Raw genomic sequence first — 25,790 nt, forward strand, 5'->3', positions numbered from 1 at the left:
ATCCTTGGAAGATACATACTACTAAGTTCATTTGAGGAAAATTGATAAACTAAACAATGCTATACCTGTTAAAGATACTGAACTTGTAGTTAAAAATATTCCCATAATGAAAACTACTGGGGCAGAATCCACCAAATATTTAAAGAGGAAATAATTTTTAAAAAAAGGAAATAATACCAAATCTGTACAAACTTTTTCAGAAAATTTTAGAGAAGATAATGCTTCTCACCTCATTCTATGAGGCCAGCTTTACTCTGATACCAAAACCAAAGATATTAGAAAGAAAAACAAAAATAAACCTACAGACCAATAATTGCAAAATGTAAAGCAAAAATTCTTAGCAATCCTTTAACAAGTTGAATTCTATCATATATAAAAAAAGATAACACATCATAGTCAGCTGGTTTATTTCAGGAAGGCAAGGTTGGTTAACATTTGCAAATGAATCAATGTAGTTCACCATATTCACAGAATAAAAAAGAAAAGCCACTAGAAAAACAAAAACAAAAACAAACTATATGATTATCTCAATAGATACAAAAAATACATTTGACCAAATACAACATACATTCCTAATAAAATTTCCCAACAACTTAGGGTTAGAAGTAGTTCTCCTCCAATTAAGTAACAGCATCTGTAAAAAACCTTTAGCAAACATACTTTTAATATCAAGTGGCTGAATATTTTCTACTAAGATCAGAAATAAGGCAAGGGTGAATATTCTCACTACTTCTCTTCAACATTGTATTGGAGATTCTAACCAGTATAATAAGGCAAGAAAAAAAAATTTAAAGACACCCAGATTGGAAAAGAAATAAAATTGTCTTTATGTGCAAACAATGCGATCATCTAGGTATAAAATCCTATGGAACTTACAAAGAAGTAACTACAACTAATAAGTAAGTTCTATAAGTTTGTAGGACAGAAGATTAGTGTAGAATTTCAATTTTGTTTCTGTAACTAAGAATCAGAATTTGAAGTAAAAACGTCCAGAAAGATGAAATACGGATAAAGGCAAGATCAGCACATTGAAAACTATAAAACTATAAACTATAAAAAATTGCTAAGAGAAATTAAAGGAGATCTAAATAGAGATGTACCATATATATGTATTATAAGACTCAGTATTGTTAAAATGTCAGTTTTACTCGATTGTCCCAGCGATTCAATATAATTTCTATCAAAATCCCCGCAAACCTTTTTGCAGATTTTGACAGGCTGATTCTAAACTTAATATGAAGATGAAAGAGACCTACAATACCCAAAACAAGTTGGAAAAGAACAAAGTTGGAAAACTTATCATCTTGATTTCAAGGCTTATTATAAAGCAATAATCTATACAATGTGGAATCAGAATCCAAATAGACAAATAGATCAATGGAAAAGTATAAGGACTTCAGAAATTAGAAATATTCAGTCAGTCATTTTTGATGAAGGTATAGAGGTAATTCAGTGGAGAAATCAAACTCTTTCAATGAATGGTGCTATAACAACTGAATATTCCCACGTAAATATAATCATATGAAAAGTTTTGATCCATAGTCATACCATTTAAAAAGTCTACACAGAATGGATCATAGACCTAAATATAAAACTAAAATGTATGTTTAAAACCTGAAACTATGAAACTAGGAGAAAACCTTTACAACCTTACATGGAGCAAAAATTTTTTAGATACAAAACCAAAAGCATGGTCCGTAAAAGAAGGAATGATAAATTGAACATCTTTAAGATGAAGAATTTCAAGTCTACAAAAGACAAGCCACAGATTGGCAGAAAATATTTGTCAATTACATATTCTATAAGGACTTGTATCCAGAATATATATATATATATATATATATATATATATATATATATATTTTAAGATTTTTTTTGACAGACAGAGATCACAAGTAGGCAGAGATTTTTAAGATTTTTTAAAAAAAATCTTTTTTTTTAAAGATTTTATTTGACAGACAGAGATCACAAGTAGGCAGAGAGGCAGGCAGAGAGAGAGGGGGAAGCAGGCTCCCCGCTGAGCAGAGAGCCCAATGTGGGGCTCGATCCAGGACCCTAAGACCATGACCTGAGCCAAAGGCAGAGGCTTAACCCACTGAGCCACCCAGGTGCTCAGTGGGTTATTTATATATTTATATATATAAATATATATATATATAAATATATATATAATATATTATATATATATATTATATATATATTTATATATATAATATATATTTATTTATCCAACAGAGAGAGATCACAGGTAGGCCGAGAGAGAGAGAGAGAGAAGCAGGCTCCCCGCTGAGCAGAAAGCCCGACGCGGGACTCGATCCCAGGACCCTGAGACCATGACCTGAGCCGAAGGCAGCGGCTTAACCCACTGAGCCACCCAGGCGCCCCGCCCCAGAATATATTTTTAAAAAGAAGTTTCAGAACTTGAAGATGGCCATATAAAAGGTTCCTGAACTCACTTTCTCCCATGGACTCACCAAATCTACACTTACACATGGAACAATTTCTCTGAAAGAAATCCAGAAACTAGCTGAGTGACTCTTACACATCACACAAATGAGGAAAAAACCCACACTAAAATGGGTGGAAAAGGCAGAGACACACGTCAGTCTCACGAGAACCCAGTCCCCAACATAGCAATATACAAACCAGAAGGAACTCACAACTCTCAGCTTCTCCCTAAGGAATGAAGGGTTTGGACCCAACATCTAGCATTCCTATCATTAAGACTTACACTTGAGGGACATACTCCCAAAACACATGGCTCTGAAAACCTGTGGGGCTTGCATCTATGAGACCAGCAAGATTGCAGCAAACAAAGAAACAATTCTTTGGGCTTGGGAGGACTCCCTGTGGTCATACCCTTAGGGCTCAGTGCAGAAGCAACAACCCAAAGGCCTATCTCCCAGTCTTTCCCTTAAAGAGACCTGTTTGTAGCCTGAAGGCTAGGCTTCCAATTTAACATACATCTAGGAACTGACTGTGATCCTGCCCAAAACTGGAGAGGCAAGCACCATCTCCACTTTTTCCTCTGTTAGTACCTTCCTGAAAGGAGCATGTGCACATGTTTGGAGCCCTGGATTTTGTGGGTGCGGCCCAGAGGACTCACCCCTTAACTGCCTGGCACTGGTTCAGCAGAGCTTGTATTGAGGGGTCCCCCAAGACTGTAGCAAACAAAGAAACAGTTCCTAAGTGGCTATCCCCCATGGCTCTGTGCAAAGGGAGCAGACAAACTTCCAGCTCCTGTCTTTTCCTGAAAGAGGTCGCTTTGCATACTTGAAAAACTGCTGCCTGAGAGTCTAGCTTCCAATCACTCTTCATCTAGGTGCTGACTGAGATCCTCCCCTTTGAGGCACTCACAGGTCTTGGCATACCTTTACTAGTAAGAGCCAGTAAAGGGGCAACCTGGGTGGCTCAGTGGGTTGAAGCCTCTGCCTTCAGTTCAGGTCATGATCCCAGGGTCCTGGGATCAAGCCCCCCATCTGGCTCTCTGCTCAGCGGGGAGCCTGCTTTCTCCTCTCTCTCTGCCTGCTTCTCTGCCTACTTGTGATCTCTGTCTGTCAAATAAAATCTTAAAAAAAAAAAAAAAAAAGAGCCATTAAAAACAAAAAAGGTGGCTTGGACAATTACAAAGGTTTAAGAGGCAACCAAGGTCTTAGCCTGGACTGGATGACAAGGTTTATCTCCTCCATGAGATCATTCTGTGAAGATTGGAAGAGGTAGCTGTTTTCTCTAATGCATAGAAACCAACACAGAGAGTACAGAAAAATTAAGAGGAATATGTTCCAAACAAAAGAATGAAATAAAACTCCAGAAACAAACCTTGGTGAAACAAAGATAATTGTTTACCTATTAAGAGTTTAAATTAATGGTCATAGTGGCTCCAAAGAAATACAAAAGATCGTAAGACTACTATGAAGACTTATATGCCAACAAATTGAACAGTCTAGCAAAAATGGATAAACTTCTAAAAAAAATATACAACCTACCAAAGACTGAATCATGAAGAAACAGAAAATTTGAATAGAATTACTAGGAAGGAGATTGAATCAGGACTGGGAAACCTACCAACAAAGAAAATCCAGGACCAGATAGCTTCAGTGGTGAATTCTACCAAATACTTAAGGAAAAATGAGTATCAATCTTTCTCAAATTCTTTCCTCCCCCCCAAAAAAGAACACAAGAAAACACTTACAAACTCATTTTATGAGGCCAGCATAACCCTAATACCCAAACCAGGCAAAGACATATATATGAAAATTGCAGGTCAGTATCCCTGATGAAAATAGATGCAAAAATTCTTAACAAAATATTGGCAATCCAAATTCAACAATACATCAAAAAGATCATATGCCATATCTAGTGGGATTTATTCCAGGGATGCTTGATGGTTCAACATCTGAGTATCAAACAACGTGATATACCACATTAACAAAATGAAGGGGAAAACCGTATGATCATCTCAATAGATGCAGAAGAAGCTTTTTTTAAAAAAATTCAACATCCATTCATGATAAAAACTTTCAACAATGTGAGTTTAGACAGAATATACCTCAATGTAATAAAGGTCATATGTGACAGGCCCATAGCTAATATCATGCTCAGTGATTAAAAGCTAAAAGCCTTTCTTCTATCATTGGGAAGAAGACATGGATGCCTACTCTTCCCACTTTTGTTCAACATAGTACTGAAAGTTCTTGTCAGAGCCGTTACGCAAGAAAAGGAGATAAAAGGCATCCAAATCAGAAAGGAATACGTAAAACTAATTCTGTAGCAAGTGGTGTGTTATTATATACATAAAACCCTGAAGACTCCAACCAAAAAGTGTTAGAACTAATTAAGAAATTCATTAAACTTGTAGGATACAAAATCAATATATAAATCAGTTCTTGGTTCTGTACACTCACAACAAATTATCAGGAAGAAAGTTAAGAAAGAAATTCCATTTATAATTGTATCATAAAGAATAAAATATCTAGAAATAAATATAACCAAAGAAGGAAAAGATCTGTACCCTGAAAAGTATAGATATTAATCAAAGAAATTAACTAAGACAAATAAATGGAAAGACTTTCCATGCTTATGGATTAGAAAAGTTAATATTGTTAAAATGTCCTTACTATTTGAAGCCATCTACAGATTCAGTGCAATCTCTATGAAAATTCCAATGGCATTTTTCACAGAAATAGAAAATCCTAAAAATTGTGTGGAACTACAAAAGACCCTAAATAACTAAAGCACTCTTGAGAAAGAACAAAGTGAAAGGCATCACACTTTCTGATTTTAAACACTACTACTGAGCAATAGTATTCAAAATAGTACAGTATTGGCAAAAAAGTGGACACATAGATCAATGGAACAGAATAGAGAACCCAGAAATAAACTCATACACATATGGTTAATTAATTTATGACAAAGGAGCCAAATGTATACAATCCAGGAAGGATAATCTTTTCAATAAAAGATGTTGGGAAAACTAGACAGCCACATGCTAAATAATGAATCTGGACTATTATTTTATACCATATACAAAAATCTCAAAATGGATTAAAGACTTAAACGTATAACCTGAAATCATAAATCTCATAGAAGAAAACATAGGGGGGTAATCTTGACATCAGTCTTAGCAAGATTAGATTTTTCAGATTTCACAACAAAAGCAAAGGCAACAAGAACAAGAATAAATGAATGGGACTACATCAAACTAAAAAACTTTTGCTTAGCAAAAGAAACCATCAACAATATGAGAAGGTAACCTATGGAATGGAAGAAAACATTTGTAAATTATGTTTCTGATAAGGGATTAATATCCAAAATACGAAAATAACTCATGCAACTGAATAGCAACAACAAAAAAAGGAGAAGAAAAAGAAATTTGATTAGAAAATGCATAGTAGAAATGAATAGACACTTTTCCAAAGAGGACAGCATCACTAATCATTAGGGAAATGAAAATTGAAACCACAATGAAATATTTTCTAACACCTGTTAGAATGACTTCATTAAAAAGACAGAAAGATGACATGTGTTGGTGAGGATGTGGACAAAAGAGAAACTTTGTGCACTATTGGAAGGAATGTAAAGTGGTATAGCTACTATGGAAAACGGTATGTAAGTTACTCAAAATAATAAAAATAGAACCACTATATGATCCAATAATTCTACTTCAGGGTACATATCTGAAGGAAGCAAAATCACTATCTGAAAGAAATACCTGCACCCCTGTGTTCATTGCAGCGCTTTTCATAGTAGCCAAGATTTGGAAACAACTTCAGAGTCCATTGATGGATGGATGGGTAAAGAAAATGTGAGATACGTGGATAGATAGATCTACTATATATACTGTTTTCCATGGTAACTGTACCGTTTTATGTTCCCTTCAATAGTGCACAAAGCTTCTCTTTTGTCCGCATCCTCACCAACACTTGTCATCTTCTGTCTTTTTAATGACAGCCATTCTAACAGGTGTTAGATAATATTTCATTGCGGCTTCAATTTTCATTTCTCTAATGATTAGTGATACTGTCCTCCTTGGAGAAGTGTCTGTTGCACATTTTCCAACCAGATCTCTTTTTCTTTTCTTCTTTTGCTATTGAGATAAGTATACATCTATCATCTATCTATCTATCATCTAATCAATCAATCTATCTATCTATCTATGAATACTATTCCACCATAAAAAAAGAAAGGAAGAAATCCTGCTATTTCTGATAACATGAATGGACCTTGAGGGCACTATGCTCAGTGAAGTTAGTCAGAGACAGTAAGACAAATACTGCATGATCTCACTTTTATGTAGAATCTAAAAAACCAAACTTACAGAGAGAAGGGATTGATAGTTGCCAGAGGCATGGGTAGGGGGTGGGAGAAATGGTTGAAGGTCATTAAAAGGTACAAACCTCTAATTATAAGATAAATAAATTCTAGGGATGTAATGTAAAGCATGGTGACTATAGTTACCAATACTCTGTTATGTATTTAAAAGTTGCTAGGAGGGGGGCGCCTGTGTGGCTCAGTTGGTTGAGCGACTGCCTTGGGCTCAGGTCCTGATCCCAGAGTCCTGGGATCGAGTCCTGCATCAGGCTCCCGGCTCCATGGGGAGTCTGCTTCTCCCTCTGACCTCCCCTCTCATGCTCTCTCACTCTGTCTCTCTCTCTCTCAAATAAATAAATAAAATCTTAAAAAAAAAAAAAAGATTTTGTACTTTAAAAAAAAAGTTGCTGGGGGAGTAAATCTTAAAAGTTCTCAGCACAAGAAAAAAAATTATTCCTATGTGAGATGATGGATGTTAACTTACTATGGTAGTCATGTTGTAATGTATACATATATCAAATCATTGTGTTGTATACCTTAACCTTATACAATGGTACATGTTGACAATATCACAATAAAACAGGGAGAAAATACTGTCAAAACTCGATAATAAGAAAATAAGCACCCCAATTTTAAAAGATTTGATGAGGGCAAATATGTAAACAGACACACTGCCAAAGAATATATAGTATGTCATAGAAACATCCAAAAGGATGCTCAACATCATTAGGAAAATAGATCTTAAAACCACAATGATTTATTATATACTTAGCACAATGGCTAAAATTAAAAATTCTCATCATACCAGGTATTGGTTGAGAATGTGACTTCCACAACTGGAATGACATACATGACAATGCCGTACAATGACAATAAGAATATAAAATGATACAACCTCTTTGGAGAGCAGCTTGGCACTTAGAAAGAGACATAGATACCTCCCCATGACCTGAGTACTCCAATCCTTGGTATTTAGTCAAGAAACATAAAAGCATATGTCCAAACCAAGACTTTTATACAAATATTCATAGCAACTTTATTTGTAAGAGGCCAAAAGTGGAAACAATCCAAATTTTATCCACAGGTAAATGAATTAAAATATTGTGTTGTATCTGTATAAAAGACTTGTCAGTTAAAAGGAGTTAACTACGGATACGTACTACAGTAGGGATGAATCTAAAAATAAAACAGAACGAAAGAAGCCTGACAAAAAAAGAAATTTCATACTATGTGATTCCATTTATATGAAATTTCTGGAAAATTCAAGCTCATCTACGGTGACAGAAAGGAAATTATAAGTTGCATGGCATGCGGTTGTGGGGTGAGTAAGAGGGAGGGATTACCAAGGGGCATGTGGAAACTTTTGGGGCTGAATAAGGTCACTATCTTGACTATGATGATGGTTTTATAGACTGATTTGTATTTATGTCAAAACTTATCAAGTTATACACTTTAAATTATGTTCAGCTTACTGTATATTAATTATGCTGAATAAAACTATTTGAAAAAAAGGAGTAGGGAGGAAAAAAACACTAGGAAATAAGACAGGGAAGTTTCCTAAACTCTCTGATCTGTGCCCCCCCACCCCCCACCCCCCCAACCCCCACCCCCGTCCCTTGCAATTGTGCTTATTTGATTTTTTTTTCTTTTAAAAGACTAGGGGCTGGGGCACCTGACTGGCTCAGATGAAAGAGCATGCAACCCCCCCCCTTTTTAAAGTCTTATTTATTTAGAGGTGCCTGGGTGGCTCAGTCATTAAGCATCTGCCTTTGGCTCAGGTCGCCTTCCCAGGGTCCTGGGATCAAGCCCCACATCAGGCTCCCTGCTTTGCAGGAAGCCTGCTTCTCCCTCTCCTACTCCCCCTGTTTGTGTTCCCTCTCTCGCTGTCTCTCTTTCTGTTCAAATAAATAAATAAAACCTTTAAAAATTTTATTTATTTGAAAGAGAGAGAGCACGAGCATGCGAGTCAGGGGAAGGCAGAGAGAGAGGGAGAGACTCTCAAAAAGACTCTCAGGAGCATATAGCTCTTGATCTCGGGGTCATGAGTTTGAGCCCCATGTTGGGTGTAGAGATTGCTTAAAATAAAAAAGAAAGGAAAACAAAAGACTAGGGGCTATGTTAGGAGGAATAAAAAACACATAATGACTAAATGCTGATAAGATTGTAGTCAAACAATTACATTCTCACCTTACTTGTGGCTATATAAATTGGTATAGCACCTTTGGAAAACCAAATGGCAATGCATATCAAGAACTGTTTAAGTATGTCCTTTATATATATTTATATCCTTTAATCCACTAGTTCCACTTCCAGAAATGTATACTAAAGAAATAATATTTAAAAGTGAAATGCTTAGATAAAAAAAAAGAAACAGTGAAAAGCTTAGTGAAGTATTTTATTTTATTTCATTTTTTTCAAAGATTTATTTAAGAGAGAGAGAGCTTGCATGTGCATATGAGGAGGGGAAGGAGTAGGTGGAGAGAAGGAGGGAGAGAATCCGAAGCAGACTACTACTGAGCTCGGAGCCTGATGCAGGGCTCACTCTCACAATCCTGAGATCAGGATCTGAGCTGAAATCAGCAGTTTGATGCTTAACCGACTGAGCCACCTAGGTGTCCTTTAGTGAAGTATTTTAAATGGCAGAGGGCAAAAAAAAAAAAAAAACTGCAGAATGTATAACAGCAAGGGAATGATTAGGTCATTTTTGTTAGTGCCACCAAAGGAAAGCAGATCAATTGCATCTAGTATCATAAGAAATGTTTATGATATATTATTTTCAAAATCAGAATACAAAATGATTTCTACTCTATTAATGCAATTAGTTAAAAACTATGTCTATGGATGGGAAAGGTTCTAGGGAAATGAAAATGGTTTATTTGTCAGGATGTCATGATTTAGGGTGAATTTCCTCTTACAGTTCTACTTGTATTGGTATAATATGACTTCTTTAATAAAGAATAAAATAATAAAGATAGATGAAAACAAACCAGTGAATGTATCTTAATATGCAGTTCTCATAGCTACAATACTGAGATTTTAATCAGACGACATGGTACAAAGACGGTTGAACACATACATTTACCTTCCACCAAGAATCCACTCAAATGACAAAAATTTTTTAAAGGCATAAACTTACAAGGACAATGACACTGGAGAGGCAGAAAATAAAATTTAGAGAGATTTAAAACACATGAAGAGGGCGCCTGGGTGGCTCAGTGGGTTAAAGCCTCTGCCTTCGGCTCAGGTCATGATCCCAGAGTCCTGGGATCGAGCCCCGCATCGGGCTCTCTGCTCTGTGGAGAGCCTGCTTTCTCCTCTCTCTCTGCCTGCCTTTCTGCCTACTTGTGATCTCTGTCTGTCAAATAAATAAATAAAATCTTAAAAAAAAAAAAGATGCAGGATGAAAAAGCTGAAAAGCAACCTGATTTCCTTTGTAGGACCCCCCCCCAAAAAAGAGTATAAATTGCCAGCAGCAACTCCCACAACCTGGGCAGCCAATATGAGTGAGGACTCTTCTTTGGGAGATCTGATTAGTCCATGAAAAAAAAAACTAAAGAAAACCACACAGAGAGAATGGGGCAGCAGGTCAAACCATGCCCACAGAGCTTACGATGAACACTTTGGACTTCATTCTTATATGTGAGCATACTGTCAAAGATCATCCGTCATTTTGGAAAAACATCCAAATGATAGGAGAACAGAAAGTGAAGGAGAGAGAAAGAACCAAAGAAATAATTCATGAAAACTTTTGCTGAGAGGTGAATATGAGTTTCTGGATTGAAAAAGCCCACTGAGTGTCTAGCACAATGGATGAAAACAGACTCTCCATAAGGCACATAATTCTAAAAATTTAAGTTGCACATGGAAAAGATTTCACAAACATCCATGAAGAAGGAAAAATTGTTTGTGTGCCCATAATCATTCCTCATTCCTCAATATTTCAAATGCCCAATAGCACACTGTAAAGGACTATTCTTAGTATCTCTGTTCCTGATTTATAATAAGATTTGCCTTTTATGAAATCATATGTCATACATACTTTCCTGTTGGCCTCCTTCGCCTGATTACATTTTGTTTTGTTCTTTTGTTGTGAAATGAATGCATATTTTCTTTTAAAGGTGTGCATGTATCAACATTGTTGTCTTTATTTTGTTTTACAGTTGTTTTTTCAGCCATGATATTTGAGACTATTACAAATCAAGATCTGCCTGTGATCAAGTGTGTTTTAATCAATCATAAGAACAATGATTCATCACTGGGGATATCATCATCGTATCCCATGGTAAAGTAATATTAAAATTCTAACTTTAGCTATTTTCTCTCGAGGCCATACTTTGTAAGCTATCGAGGCTTAGCACAGCTATATGGGTTTTTCCTTTTGTGTGTTTAAATATATCATGTACTCATATGCACTCCATTCTATCCAGAGTCATGTTCTCTCCTGGTCTGGATTCAGGAAAGACACAGATACTCAGCATGAATAAGTAAAAGGAATTACCCTTTCTCCTTAAAGAGAATTTAGGCTTCTACCTTAAACCCGAGTCCCTAATTTCCAAGTGCCTCCTGGATCTAGATATAACAGATTTTCCATTTGCTCATTAAAACCCACCTATATTTCATTTCTATTTTCCCGAACCTGCTCCTATTCTTATATTAATTGATTTCTGTTTATGGGCCTGTCTAGTTTCTGGGCTTGAGAGGTCAGCATTATTTTGGACTACTTCCTCTCCTGCACCTTCACATTCAGTCAGTTACCAAGTCTTGTCAATTCCCTTTCTTTGATAGTTCTCATATAATCACCTCATATTCTCTGGTCTCATAGCCACTTCCCTCATTAACTCCTCTGTAATCACAATAATATTGTAAGTGGCTTCTTCCTTCTCCAGTTCATTCTGATAGGGCTCCCAGACGATTCTGAAGCATGGCTACATCCTTTACAGCCTGCCTTAGAACCTTCAGTGGCTTCCCATTAAAGTGACATGCAAATTGCTCCGTCATCTGACTCTGGCTCCTTCAGGTTTCAAATTTGTTTTCCATCACCCTTCTCCTTCATGCAATTCCTCTAACAGCTTAGGTATTTACTCAAAGGAAGAAAGCTTAGATGATAGAGAACTGAAAATATTAGAAACACGTAACAAAAAGTGAACATAAAGTGTAGCCAATTCCATGAACATTTCCAGCTAAGGATTCATACCAATATAAAGTCATTCTGTTTTCTTCTACATAAATAGAACACATAAACACATAACATACACTATATGATGCCCTGGACTTCACTCCCCACCCCCTAAGATCAGAGATAGTAAAAATATTCTTAAATTTAAAATATAGTGTGAAATAGGTTTCCGTAACATTCTACATGCATGGAAAACTCCTGATTTAACACGTGACTTTTTATGCCAGAAGCATGGCTGGTTTTACTTTTTTTAAAACAGATATTGGCATCATAACATATTGCTTATTAATAATTAATATTTTTGCATACAGTATTTCAGTGTGCTCAAAAAAATGTTGATATTATTGGCTATGTTGTTTTAAACTTTTGGTGTCTTTCAACTTAAGAAAATAGCTGCACATATTGTAGTGTTTTCTTAGAAAACACAATCTGTAAAAAAAGCTAATAATTGATCTTGGTTCCTGGGATTAAGTCCTGCTGGAATTTTTTCATGTTGTAGAAGTTATGTTCTTGCGCAATATTTAGGATTGTATTAAGACCTAGTCTCTCAAGCAACATTAAACAGATAATCCTACAAATCCTAGATGATGCAAAGATGAGCAGTCTGCATAATGTGCTTTCACCTTCCTGAAGTTGAAGCTGCTCCTTTTGGGCATTTTCCCACTTTAGTGGGGAAGTGTATTGTTAGGGGAGCAGCAGTCTTTAAAAAATTGGTTTTGATTTCTTCCACAGTTCACGTTGCTCAGATGAGACATCTTTCTGAGACTCTTACAGTTCAGGAGCATTTTGAATAACCAAACATTCTAGTAGACAAAACTTGATAATGTAACGCTATTAAATAAGCAATTACATCCTTAGCTTTATTACCGATAAAACCTGGAACCGAAATAAGATGATTTTACTGTTCCCACAATCCACTTAATTGTTGTTTAAAACCTGAATGCTTTCACCATTTATCATTTCTGTTTGAAGATGAATGTAATATATGCTGAGTTTCTCCACTGCAAAGTTACTATTTTCTTTGTAAATAGCAGGTATTTGGGGGCATTTGCCAATATCCTGTTTCTCCTCCAGTTTTCACCTGCTGGTTTTAGCACCCATTGGTGGATCTTGCCTACAACAGTTATTACTGTGATGTTTTCCTAATGATAACTTTCTTTTTCCCTTATTCCCTCTACATTTCTAAATTGGAATTGCATAAGGAAGAGTTCTCTTTTCTCTCCATTTTATTTATTTATATCAATATGGACTCAGGGATATTTATTTTGTTCTATGATTTATAGCCCAAGACTATCAGTTTTATTTATTACTCAGATTTGTATAGCTTTGGCCATTGGGAGCTACTTCAGGTTGACTTCTGTGTCCTTTCAACCTGTGCTCGTGTTTTCTCAAACACTGCCTTACTTTCCAGTAACTACAATACAGTTCAGGCTCATCTTGCATTTTTCCTGCCTTAGCCCTAAAATTAGCCACTTCTCAAACAAAACAAAACAAATAAACAAACAAAAACAACACTGGGTTTTTTGGAGAGTAGTATTTAGAAACCATGGTCTGAGAGCTGGGTGTGCTCATTGTTATTGGGATGTCATTGCCTCTGGGCCCTCTAGGAAATGTATGTATGTATGTATACAATCTCCCCCACCACCACACACAACACTTTGTCTCTCTATCATCTCTACATCTACCTACTTACCTATCTCTAGATCACCATAAATTGATGTTGATAGCTATGATGTCAATTAAGCATCAAAGATTTTATCCTACCTTTTCCTCTTTCCATATTTGTATTTCTCTCTCTGATAGTCAGAAACCTGGTTCTCATTATCTATAATAATTGACTTACATAAACCTGGTATATACATAAACAAATTTCAGAATTGCTAACCCACATTCCAGTGAGAAACATATTTACAAACTAGAATAGAGTCTTTGTGTATAGTTCTTTTTGCCTTTAATCATACAGTATCCAGTGTAGTATTTTTCTGTTATTTATGTTAGTTGTTTCTTTCCCACCCTCTTTACCATAGTTACATTATGAATCTGTAATATAATTAAAATTTTTTTACTATTCCATTTTGAGTTCCCCCCAAATCCTGGTTGTTTTAGTTGTTTATTTTTTTGAGTATGTGAAACATGTTTATGGTCCTAAAAGCCAAAGGTGTATAAAAAGATATACTCAAAGAAGTATTACTCCCTCTTCATACCTATAACCAAATTTCCATCCTTTTCCCACCTACTTCTTGTTTATAGCCAATCCCTTTAGTTTTTTTTTTTTTTCTTTTTTAGAGAGAGAGAGAGAGTGCCAGGCATGGAGGGAGGGGTATAGGAAGAGAGAGAATCCCAAGCAGGCTCCATGCCCACTGTGGAGCATGACAAAGGGCTTAATTCCACAACCCTGAGATCCCAACCTGAACCAAAATCAAGAGTTGGTCACTTAACTGACTGAGCTACCCAAGTGTCCCCACTTTAGATTTTTTTTTGTCTTAGTCCTAGATTTCTTATGCTCAAATGAGCAGATACGTGTGTATTTTATGAATCCCCTTCTTTCTTTTTTTTTTTTGAATCCCCTTCTTTCTTACAAGAGCTGTAGTATATGTGAAAGTAGCTCTTTTTTCACCTAACAGTATATCCAGATCACTCCAAATCAGTTCATTGAAACTGTCCTCATACTTCTTTATAGCTGCACAGTACTCCATTATGTAGAGGTACCATTGTTTATTCAGCCACTCTTCTGTGTATGAGCATTTAGGTGGTTTCTAGTATTTTGCAATTACTTGTTTGTAGGTATAGGTTTATACATGTAGTTCTCGAGCGGGGGTTGTTGGCTGAAAGGATGGGTGCACATGTAATTTCATTAGCTATTGCCAAACATTCCTCCAGAAGGGTCACACTGGCTTGTATTCCTCCAGAAATGTATGAGAATAGCTGTTTCTTCATAACCTCACCAACACCATGCGTTGTCATACTGAAAAATTTTTGGCAGATTGATAGATGAGAAGTAATACCTCAGTGTTATTTTAATTTGCGTCCTCTAATGATAACTGGGTTTGAACATTTTATTCTTATGTTCAAGGGTTATTCTCAATATCTTCCTATTCCGTTATTTTCCCCATTTTTCTACTGTGTTTTGGTCATGCGTCCCTCATTGGTAACAAGTTCTTTATATATTAGGGGTATTATATTTATAATATATGTTGCAAATATTTTCTTCTAGTATGGCAGATTTTTTACCTTGTTTTGATTTGTTTTTACTTTATTCTGTGTCTCTCCTTTAAGATCCAGCTCAATTTCTGGACTTCAGTGAAGCCTCCCCACTACAACCCTCCCAGCTTGGTAGTTACATCTTCCTCCTCCGAAGTTCCAGAACACTTAAATTTACCTTTTTTTTTTTTAAGATTTTATTTATTTATTTGACAGACAGAGAGATCACAAGTAGGCAGAGAGTCAGGCAGAGAAAGGGGGGGAAGCAGGCTCCCCACTGAGCAGAGAACCCAATGCGGGGCTCGATCCCAGGACCCTGAGATCATGACCTGAGCCGAAGGCAGAGGCTTAACCTCCTGAGCCACCCAGGCGCCCCTTAAATTTACCTTTCAAAGTAACTGGTATCTTTTTAGAGGGTACGTCATATTTCGCCTGGTGTTTTAGTTATTCCTTTTTACTAGACTTGAAACACTTTAAGGACAAGATCAATGTCTTTTCTTCCAACTTCCATAGTGCCCAGTACGTGGTTTAGCACTTAACAGATACAGAGTAAATGAACTTATCAGTTACTTGCTGAATAAATGGATAAGTAAAACCAGAAGTATGGCTTATGATCAGTAGCAGAAGACCTACCCTGCTCTTCACCTGAAGAAGCTTGTGGGTGCATGGTTGTGGGTATGCGCGCATGTGCATGTGTGTGTGTGTGTGTGTGTGTTTAGGCGTGCTACACTATGTGTTTGAGGGTAGGAGGTGAAGGGTCCAGAGACAGAAGTTGCTACTACACCCTCTTTCAATGTGTCTCAATTACTCAAAGTAGGGAAGAAGTGTGGTGGTGGCAATGAGCCTGTGGGGGGTATCTGCCCAGAAAATATTTTGTTTTTTAAATTCCCTCTAACACAAATACCAATTTACTATTACTATGTAGATTCTTATCTACATACCAGTAATCACAAAAGCAGTCACCTATGTCTTATGCATTTTATGACTATTGCTTGTATATTGGTTTGTTAGAGCTGCTATACCAGAGTATCACAGACTGGGTGACTTAAACAACAAATTTATTATCTCACAGTTCTGGAAGCTAAAAGTCTAAAATCTGCATGTCATCAGGGTTGGTTCTTTCTGAAGGCTGTGAGGGAGGCATCTGTTCCAGGCCTCTGTCCTTGACTCCTGGAGGTTCGTCTTCATATTCACATGGCACTTTTCCTAGTGTGTGTCTTCTTCAGATTTCCTCTTCTTATGAGAACCCACCCTAACAGCCTCCTTTTGACTTGATTACCTGTGGAAAGGCCTTATATCTAAATAAGGTCACATTCTGAGGTAGTGGGGGTTAGGATTCAACACATGAATTTCAAGGGGACACAGTTCAACGCATAACCATATGTAAAACATATTAGAAATGCAGCCTAAACTCATCTATCTTTTTTTTTTTAAGATTTTATTTATTTATTTGACAGAGAGAGAGAGCAAGCACAAGCAAGGGGGAGCGGCAGGCAGAGGGAGAGGAGGGAGCAGGCTCAAGCCCAGCAGGGAGCCTGATGTGGGGCTTCATCCCAGGACCCTGGGATTATGACCTGAGCTGAGGGCAAACACTTATCCAACTGAGCCATTCAGGCCCCCCTCCCTCTATATTTTTTTGAAAGATTTTATTTATTTATTTGACACAGAGTGAGAGTACAAGCAGGGGCAGAGGCAGAGGGCGAAGCAGACTCTGCTGAGTAGGGACCCCGACATGGGGCTCAATCCCAGGACTGTAAGATCATGAGCTGAGCCAAAGGCAGGCAGGCGCTTAACCAACCGAGCCACCCCGGTGCTCCTATCTCTTCTTTTGAGAATTGTAAATAATAGGATTTTCAGTTAGTAATACGTTCTCCAGCACAGTGGGCAGTACATCAATGCGAATCTATTTGATAAAGGTCCCAGCTAAGAAGAGGCTGTAAAAACAAGCACGAATAGTGAATTCACCTTGTTTCCACACAGGCATCAGAAACCCCCGAAGACCTCGGGTGCGCCTTGAAGCCTGAGAGCACAGAGGCCGTGTATGGAGCAGCCACTGTGGAAGTGGACATGTTGGCATCCATCACGCTGCAAGTACTGATCAATACCCCGGGGAATATTTCCTGTCTCTGGGTCTTTAAACACAGCTCCCTGAATTGCCAGCCACACTTTGATTTACAAAATAGGTGAGTGGGGAGTGGGGGCGGGGGTGGGGAGCTCCCACAAGGATTTTGGGAGGAAAACTTCCTTGCCTTAGAATGTAGTTCACCTGGAGTTTCTTTTCAAATATCTATCCGTATCCATCGTAACTGTTATCTCCAGTGAAATAATGAACTAAAAATATAGTTAGGGCATGAATACATGGCTTTATGTGTTTATCAAACCTATAGGATATCTAACACAGAAAGTGAACTCTAGTGTAAATTACAAACTTGAGTTAGTGCCAATATTGCTTCACCAATGGTAACAAATATACCACACCTATGTAAGATGTTAACAATAGGGAAAATGTGTGTGTGGGGGGGGAACATATGTGGGATCTCTCTGTACTTTCCACCCGGTTTTTCTATAAATCTAAAATTACTCTAAAAAATAAAGCCTATGTACCTAAAAAATTACATATAGATATAGTTAGGGCCTAAGAAGGCAGTGAGCAGTTAGAAAAATGTAAAAACAAACAGGGAAAGAATATTTGGGATTTTTATGGTCTCTTGTTTTTTTTTAATTGGATCTTGTCTTAAAGATAAAAAGTTAGAAAATGTTCATTACATTCTACTTGCAGTAGCCAGAAGCTTCTTTCTGGGAAATGCTAGGGGAAAGAACATTTGGTTTTAATCTATTTTGTTTCACAGTATGATGAGCAGAATTGCCAGTGATATCCACAAGGTATTTTAATAGGAAACTGATCTGGGTATGATGGAACATGGATCTCGTGATCCAGAAAAATATCTTAGCCAAGAATTGTGATGGAATGGCCAAGTCTGTGTCTGACTCTGTTCTGATTGTGCCCCTCCCACCCACCTGCTATCTGGGTCCCTCTTGCTGAGACCAGATGGGGGCAGGAAGAAAGAGACAAAAGTCATTCAAATGCCCCTTGGTAATTCTAAGACTACTTTTCTCTCCAGTTCTTGGGGTGTTCTGGTGCCCTATGGTGTAGAGGAGTCTCTGTCTTTCCAGAAACCGTGCAGTAAGTGGGACCCAAATGGCCTACAGTGGGTATCCTGCCTGACTGAGGTATGAGGGAACATTTCTGTGACTGACTTGTACCAGACTGTTTGCATTTGTTCCCTTAACGTCAAATAAACTCATAAGTAATTTTTAGGACAGCGGCCATAATTCTGAAGTTTGCTTCTAAATCTTGGAACACATTCATTTTCCTTTCCTCTTTTGAGGCTGTTTTACTCACTTCTGTTTTTTGGTTATTTGTACCTTGGGGTTAAACCAAAGCACTCTTCTATTAAAAATTTTGACTTAAAGAAATGTTCTTGTAATCCTATTAAAATTTTATGCCACAATATTTCCCACTGGATTGAGACCAAAAAGCAAATGCAGGGTTCTTGTCATTCCATGAGATTTTGCCTTTTTTGATTTAGGACCAATGGTCCCATTTGTCAGTCCATGTCACCGGCCTTGACTAATAGGTATTAACTTGACTGATCGGTATTACCTAATCTTGTGGATTAGTTAATACCAAAACTATTTAGCAACTTGTCCACGATAGCGACTTACCATGGAAATCTAGCTCTGGGCTTATGGCTAGAAAGCTTGAATACCTAGGCTGTGATCACTATCTTCCAGTTGCCTATGATATGAATTAAATGTTCACAAATGATACCAGGAGAATGAGTGGTTCAGAGAAAGCAAGCACAGGACCAGAGTGTCTGCAGGCACCAATCAAATATGTCTCCTACTAACCTATGAATAGTATTCTGGAACCAAGCAGCTTGGAGCTCTAGAGCAGGGCAGGGCGTCTCTGCAGAAATGTGCATTTGGATTGCCTGGAGACCTTGTTCAAATTCAGATCCTGATTCAATGGGTCCACTGGGTCTGGGCAGGGCCTGAGAGTCTGCCTCTCAGTGGATGGTGGGCTGAGACTAACACTGTTAGAGAAATCTTACACTCTTGAGTAATAAGCATCTAAAGGTCAGAAAGCATAAATTTACACCCAACATCACTCAACAAACTATTAGAGAATATTGTAAGCTTTAATGAGGACAAGTATCACTGAACACATCGAAGTTTCTTGGAAAAAATTGCTCCTAGACAAATGTATCGGTATCGAGCCCCTAAGAAGTTCAAAGAGCGAACACCGGGCCATCTTTCTCCTTACCTATATGTGATTTTCTCCTTCACATAGGATAATGGCTTGTGTTAGATTTTGCTTGAATTCTTTCATCTACAGAGAGAGTCATACAAAAGACAATGTTCCTTAGCTCTGGGCATCTTGCTCGTACAGTCATGTGGGTCTGTAAGTGGGGAAGTGAGGCTGGTGGCCAGGTGACAGAACATGACTGTGAGGTGCTTGTCACTGAGGGGAATGGTCTGCTCTTGCCAGCAGGAGTGAACCCCCCAAGCCTGCGCATTTTGTCCCTCCAAGAGGCCTGAGAAGCATGGGGAGAATGTGCTGGAATGGAGGTCCCTCACTCTGAGGGGAGGGCCTGAATGAAGTCCAAGTCAAACTAACCAGGCTCCGGCAGAGTGAGAAGCTGCCAGCCCCTGGTGCCACAGTCAGAGATGGAATGTGGGCCCCCTGTGCTGCCCGCTGACTCAGGGTGAAATTTTATGTTTTAGTTTCACACGTTTTCCAAAGTAACCGGTTCTCTTTCTTGTTTTTTTTTCTTCAGAGGAGTTGTTTCCATGGTCATTTTGAAAATGACAGAAACCCAAGCTGGAGAATACCTACTTTTCATTCAGACCGAAGCTACCAATTACACAATACTGTTTACAGTGAGTATAAGAAGTAAGTGCACCTCGCTACTGGGTATTCACAGTATTCCAAAGGAGTGGTTTAGCCCTTGAGCTTCCTGCCAGCTGCTGGGGACACAATATTCAGGTTTCCCTCAATATGTGGTTGAATAGTTGAATTCACTTCAACCATCCGGCATGACCTGTGGACTCTCAGAACATTCTCTGTTCAGCCCCCTTTTTTCAGTGACATGACTGACAGGGAAGAAATGGAAAACATTTTGACTTTGACCTTGGAGTTAGAAGTCCTGGGTTCTTACTCTGGAACTGTTCCTACCACCCTTGGCAGGTCACTTAATCTCCCTGAACCTCAAATTGCCTATCTGTACAATGGGGATAAAAATACATACCTCACAGGATTGAAAGATCTCAGCACCACTCCGTACAGCTCTCTGAGATCGGAAGATGTCCGTGTCCGCTCTAACAAGGTAGTCACCGGCCACACATTGCTCTTGAACACTTGACACGTGGCCAGTGTGACTGAGGACCACGGTGTTACTTTCATTCATGTTAAGATGTTACAAATTGGACTTAAATAACCACATGGAGCTCGTGGATCCTTGATTTGTACAAATGCTAGATCACTCCGCAAACCGCCAGGAACCATCCAAATGTTGTTATCTGCGGAGGCAACTGTGCGGTTGGCAGAATCATCCCGCGAGTGTGCCTTCCGGCTTCTCGTTTCCTCCCAGTTCTGTGCAGGCCTAGGAATTGCTCCCACTCAGCTCCGTAGACACCGAACACTTCAGGTCACACGACACGCAGGGACTAGAGGTAGGTGCCTTCACATACATCCTACTGCCTTTAGGGACTAAGGCAATGCTCCCAAATCTCTAGGTTTATGCCATTTTATATTATATACTTATTTTTTAGATTTTATTTATTTGATAGAGAGAGCATAAGCAGAGGGAGCAGCAGGCAGAGGGAGAGAGAGAAGGAGACTTCCCACTGAGCAGGGAGCCTGATTTGGGGCTCCATCCCAGGACTCGGGGATCAAGACCTGAGCTGAAGGCAGCCACTTAATCCACTGAGCCACCCAGGCACCCCTAGGCCATTTTAAATTAGGTTACCTGGCCACACCTGAGTATGAGGCTTCCTCTTCCTTGTTAAGTGACTTGAAGGCTCGAAGCCAAGGTTCAGTCCACGGTGGTGCCGTGGCTCAGGGATAACCATGGGCGGTGTTCTACACATACCATCCGTGCTGAGGGGGATGCTGCTGGAACCATCTCATTGCCTCACAGCCATTCCCCCTTCACGCGGCTGGGAAAACAGACACACTGGGCACCACTGGAGGCCAGGTCTACGCAGTCTGCACCACTCTGCCCTGGTGCCTGTGGTCCTAGCTACTAACCTAAAGAGCACCTGTGGCCATTTAGATCCCCAGAAGTGTCACCTTAATTGGGGCCGGGGGTGGGGTGGTAGGTTTCTAAAATCGGCCTGTAAGGCAAAAAATTAGGTAGAGTCAAAATTTGTGAGAAGTTCTGAAAAGCCCTTCAGTTTACTCTGATATGTATAGGACCAGAGGCCTGAAAGCTCAAAAATCAAAAGAGAGCTTTTGTTTCTCTTTGATTTTGGTCTTGTTCCCTGTCCCCTCCTCAGTCCCTGATCCCGCTCAGTGGGACAGCAGGTCTCTGTGGTTCAGTTCAGGTCGGAAGGGAATCAACGATTCTTTGCTTGCCGTCTTTCTTTTTTTGCCAAGTGTTTAGAGTTGAGTTTGTGTCAGGTAAGTGGTGTCTCCTGTTGTCTTTATTATATGTAGGGTATCTTCTTTGCACTTCAGATTTATAGTGTAAAAATATAACAACAACTATTCAGGTAAATTGTAACATGCTTTTAACATTCTGGGTGGTGAGGCTAAAAAAAAAATCAGGTGGGGGAGACTTGGCAACAGCCAATGTGAAAAAGAGGAAAGGGTTTACTAGCAAACCACAAGTTTAGCAGTAGCCAGCAGTTAAAGCCTGGTTACCTTAAAAAAAAAAAAAAAAAAAAAGGAAAGCTGAACTTTGGCAGCATTCATGAGAATGGAATGTCTAGGTTCAGGAAATGAATGAATGATTATTCTTCTCAGAAGAATATTGACAAAACAGAGCAGCCAGATAGTGAAGAACTTGGTTAAATTCAAACAGCCGAAGGACTTAACAATGTTTAGCACAGAGAAGAAAATATTTTGAAGGGAGGAGACTGATGGCAGTGTAATGTAACGTACTCTTCTGGCATATGAGTCAGGGAACCTGGCCTAACTAGTTAAAATACCTTGGATGGGGGCGGGGCTCCTGGGTGGCTCAGTTGGTTGGGTGACTGACTTTTGGTTTCAACTTGGGTCATGATCTCAGGGTCATGGGATCAGGCCTATGTGGGGCCTGATCAATGGTCAGAAATTGCAAGAAAGAATAAAAACCATCACATAATGAAAAAAGATATGTGCAATTCATGTAATCAATAAAGGATTAATAATTATAATAGGTAAAGAGCTTCTATAAATCAGTAAGAAAAAACAACAGAAAAATGAACAAAAGATGAGTGGACATTTCACTTTCAGAACATGAAAACTAAATTGTCAATAAATATGTTAAAATAATAACTGAGAAAACCAAATTAAGACCACACTGAGAGGGGTGCCTGGGGGGCTCAGTCTGTCAAGCATCTGCCTTCGGCTCAGGTCACAGTCTCAGCGTCCAGGGATCAAGTCCTTGCTCAGCAGAGAGCCTGCTTCTTCCTCTCCCTCTGCCCCTCCCCCTGCTTGTGCCTATACTCTCTCTCTCTGAGAAATAAATAAGTAAAATCTTAAAAAAAAAAAAAAAGACCACACTGAGATACCATTTTATACCCACTAGATTGTTGAAAATTAAGAAGTCTTGGTCAATATACAGAGCAAAAGGAAATCTCATGTCCTGCCATGTAAGTTAGATTAGTACCACCACTTTGGAAAGCATATTATTGTTATATGTAGAGCAGAACATGCTCATATCATATAAACCAGCAGTTTTCCTCCTAGGTATATTATTAAAGAAACTTACACACCTGCCTCAGTACAGTACAGAATGTTCATAGTACCATTGTTGGCAAATACAGCAGACTGATAACAAGCTAAATGTTCATTGCAAGAAAATGGAATAATAGTAATATATTCACGGATGGAGTGCTCTATAGCTGTAAAAAAAATTAATGTAATATAGCTACATGAAAACCATAAGGCAAAACCACCAACATAAGGCTGGATGAGAAAATGAAGTTATGGAAACCTACATATTGAGGGATACCACATTTTGAAGATCAGAAACAAACAAAACAAACCAATATATGGTTGGGGGACACACATCTATGTGGTAAAAATATTTTTAAAAGCACAGGAATGATAAATACAAGATTCAGGATAAAGTTTACCTAGAATTGAGGTGGTGGGGAGCATAAAAATAGATTTGAAGATATTTATTAATATTCTAGTTATTAAGTCAGATACGGGTCTGTGGGCATTTGTGTTTATTATTATGCTTTGAAATGTACACTTCATATATTCTTTTGTGTGCACATATATAATATTTTTAAACAAAATGTATTATAAGATCAGAGATTGGAATTTAGAACAGGGAATCTTTCTTTTAAAGGAAAAGGTTTGTTGATAAACGGAATGCTCCACCCAGGGAGGTAGTGAACTCCTGTGGCTAGAGGGGGTCTACCCAGAAGTGGAAAGTTTGTACCTTAAGCATTGTGGGGAGCCAAAGATGGGGGTGGGGGGGAGAGGGGAGGTGTGATGGTCCAAAAAGAACAGGAAGCCGAAACTGAACCTCTCAGTTCTCTTCCAATTCTAACTCTCTCCTACTGTATTTCTGTGTTTTTGTATCAGCATATTTCTGCCTACTTCTAGATAAAATAAATCATGGGAAGAAAGCTGGGTCTTAAATATATGAGCATAAACTGTTATTTCTCGTTTTCTTGTTCCTATGCAAATCACTATTTGTATTTTTACATGACCTCACTCCACTTAACTTCAGTTGTCTGTAGGTTTATGAAATATCCCAAGAAATTAGCTAAGAGGACAAATGCTGAAGTAGACATTTCAGCCAGAGTTGAATTTAATATATTGGAATGGAGGAGATATATTATTGTACATATTTGGAGGGGAGCAGAAGAGGCTGCTATGGTATAAAATATTTAACCTTCCTTAATAGTGCAGAATTCTTTTTCTGAGGGGGCTGCTAAGACAATTGGTTTTAAAATATTAAAATGTTACTAATTTATGATACTCTAGACACACTGCTTTACACATTAAGGAGACCTTACTTTAGAAAAATGGAAAATCAGGACGCCCTGGTCTGCATATCTGAGAGCATTCCAGAACCAACTGTGGAATGGGTGTTCTGCGATGCACAGAGTGAAAGGTATGACATTTATAGAGGTAATTACTATTTTTGCTTTATTTTTTGGTCTTTTTCTAATATAGCTGACATCACACTGTATGTACCAATTGGCTCATCAGAAGAATGGGGATGGGATAGTACTTGCTTTACGCTACAGTGATGAAATGAATCAATACACGTTAGCTCATTGCAAGGCTGGCGCCTGCAGATACTCCCATATACGTGTTTTCTTTTGTTTTTCATAGGTGCCATAGCTACGCTCTCACAAAGTGAGAATTCATGCAGTTTGAACTAATAAAAATTTACTAAACAATTTTGATGAAAAATGGTACTAAGCAGGAGAAAAAGTAAAAAAAAAAAAATAGGTTACCAAATGGTAGGAATGTAATCGCAAATTTTAGAGGACAAAGAAGAGATTACCTGTAGATACATATGTAACATAAGCATGGGGGGGAGATGGACAGTCTGCACCCCAAAATAATAATAGTTGTTATCTCAGGGTGGTAGAAATATGGGCAAGTAAAATTCTTTGGATTTTTCTGTATTTTCCAAAATTTCTACAGTGAACTCAATTACTGTTGTCTTATAATAAGAAAAAAAATATCATGAAGGAATGATATGTCAACAAAGAAAAGAATACATTTGGCTAAAGTGATAAGGGGGAGAAACGTAATCACCCACAGGCTCCAAAAGCAATCCCTGCTTTCGGAAAGGTAGTGGTTAGGGTAACTCCCTGGGAGGAATCCAAGTCTGTCTTATGCTGAGAAGAGGGTGTGAGGGGCATGGGATAGGGATGAGAAGGTAAGGGTTAGAGTGGGAAGACGGTGGGGGTGGGGATGATGGGGTGGAGTGGGGGCTGAGGGTGGGGCTGAGGGGTGACAGTGAGGGCACCAGGGTGGGGGCCCGGTGGAGGTGGTGCGGGGGTGGAGGGAGTGGGAGGGCATGGCAGTGGGGATGAGGAGGTGAGGGTGGGGGGCTGAGGAGGGATAAGGGTCTGAGGAAAGGGGGTACCGTGTGAGGTTCTGAGACCCACTGAATTCCCTCCTGCGTCTCGCCATGCCTCTTCCCTGTGAGCTCTGCGGATGGGTGACTTCTGCAACATTCTTCTTTTCCTCTCCCCCATAGTCCTCTTTTGGGCTTCAAAGAAAAGATACCCACCTTGTTGTGCTGTATTGAAACCTAATGGTGCTTTTCCTTTTCTCTTGTCTTTTTTTCCCTCTTTCTTCTTTCTCCATTCGTTCTCTTTTTCTCTCTCAACAACAAAAAAAGAGGGGCACCAAACC

At 38.6% G+C, this 25,790-nt stretch overlaps 1 protein-coding gene across 1 annotated transcript in view; it reads left to right on the plus strand.

Annotated features, from left to right (window-relative positions):
- Positions 1 to 10,421: 10,421 nt before the first annotated feature.
- Positions 10,422 to 25,790, plus strand: part of FLT3 (fms related receptor tyrosine kinase 3) — a gene marked incomplete at its 5' end in the record, with an annotated part of 51,944 nt that continues 36,575 nt past the window's right edge. The window contains 5 exons of the mRNA XM_080799397.1: positions 10,422 to 10,449; positions 10,971 to 11,092; positions 17,168 to 17,370; positions 20,029 to 20,144; positions 24,399 to 24,528. Of these exons, the coding sequence (XP_080655523.1) occupies positions 10,422 to 10,449; positions 10,971 to 11,092; positions 17,168 to 17,370; positions 20,029 to 20,144; positions 24,399 to 24,528 (599 nt within the window). The remainder of the gene's footprint in view (positions 10,450 to 10,970; positions 11,093 to 17,167; positions 17,371 to 20,028; positions 20,145 to 24,398; positions 24,529 to 25,790) is intronic.

The sequence above is a fragment of the Martes martes genome, assembly GCF_963455335.1.
Source record: "Martes martes genome assembly, chromosome: 3".
Lineage (NCBI taxonomy): Eukaryota > Metazoa > Chordata > Mammalia > Carnivora > Mustelidae > Martes > Martes martes.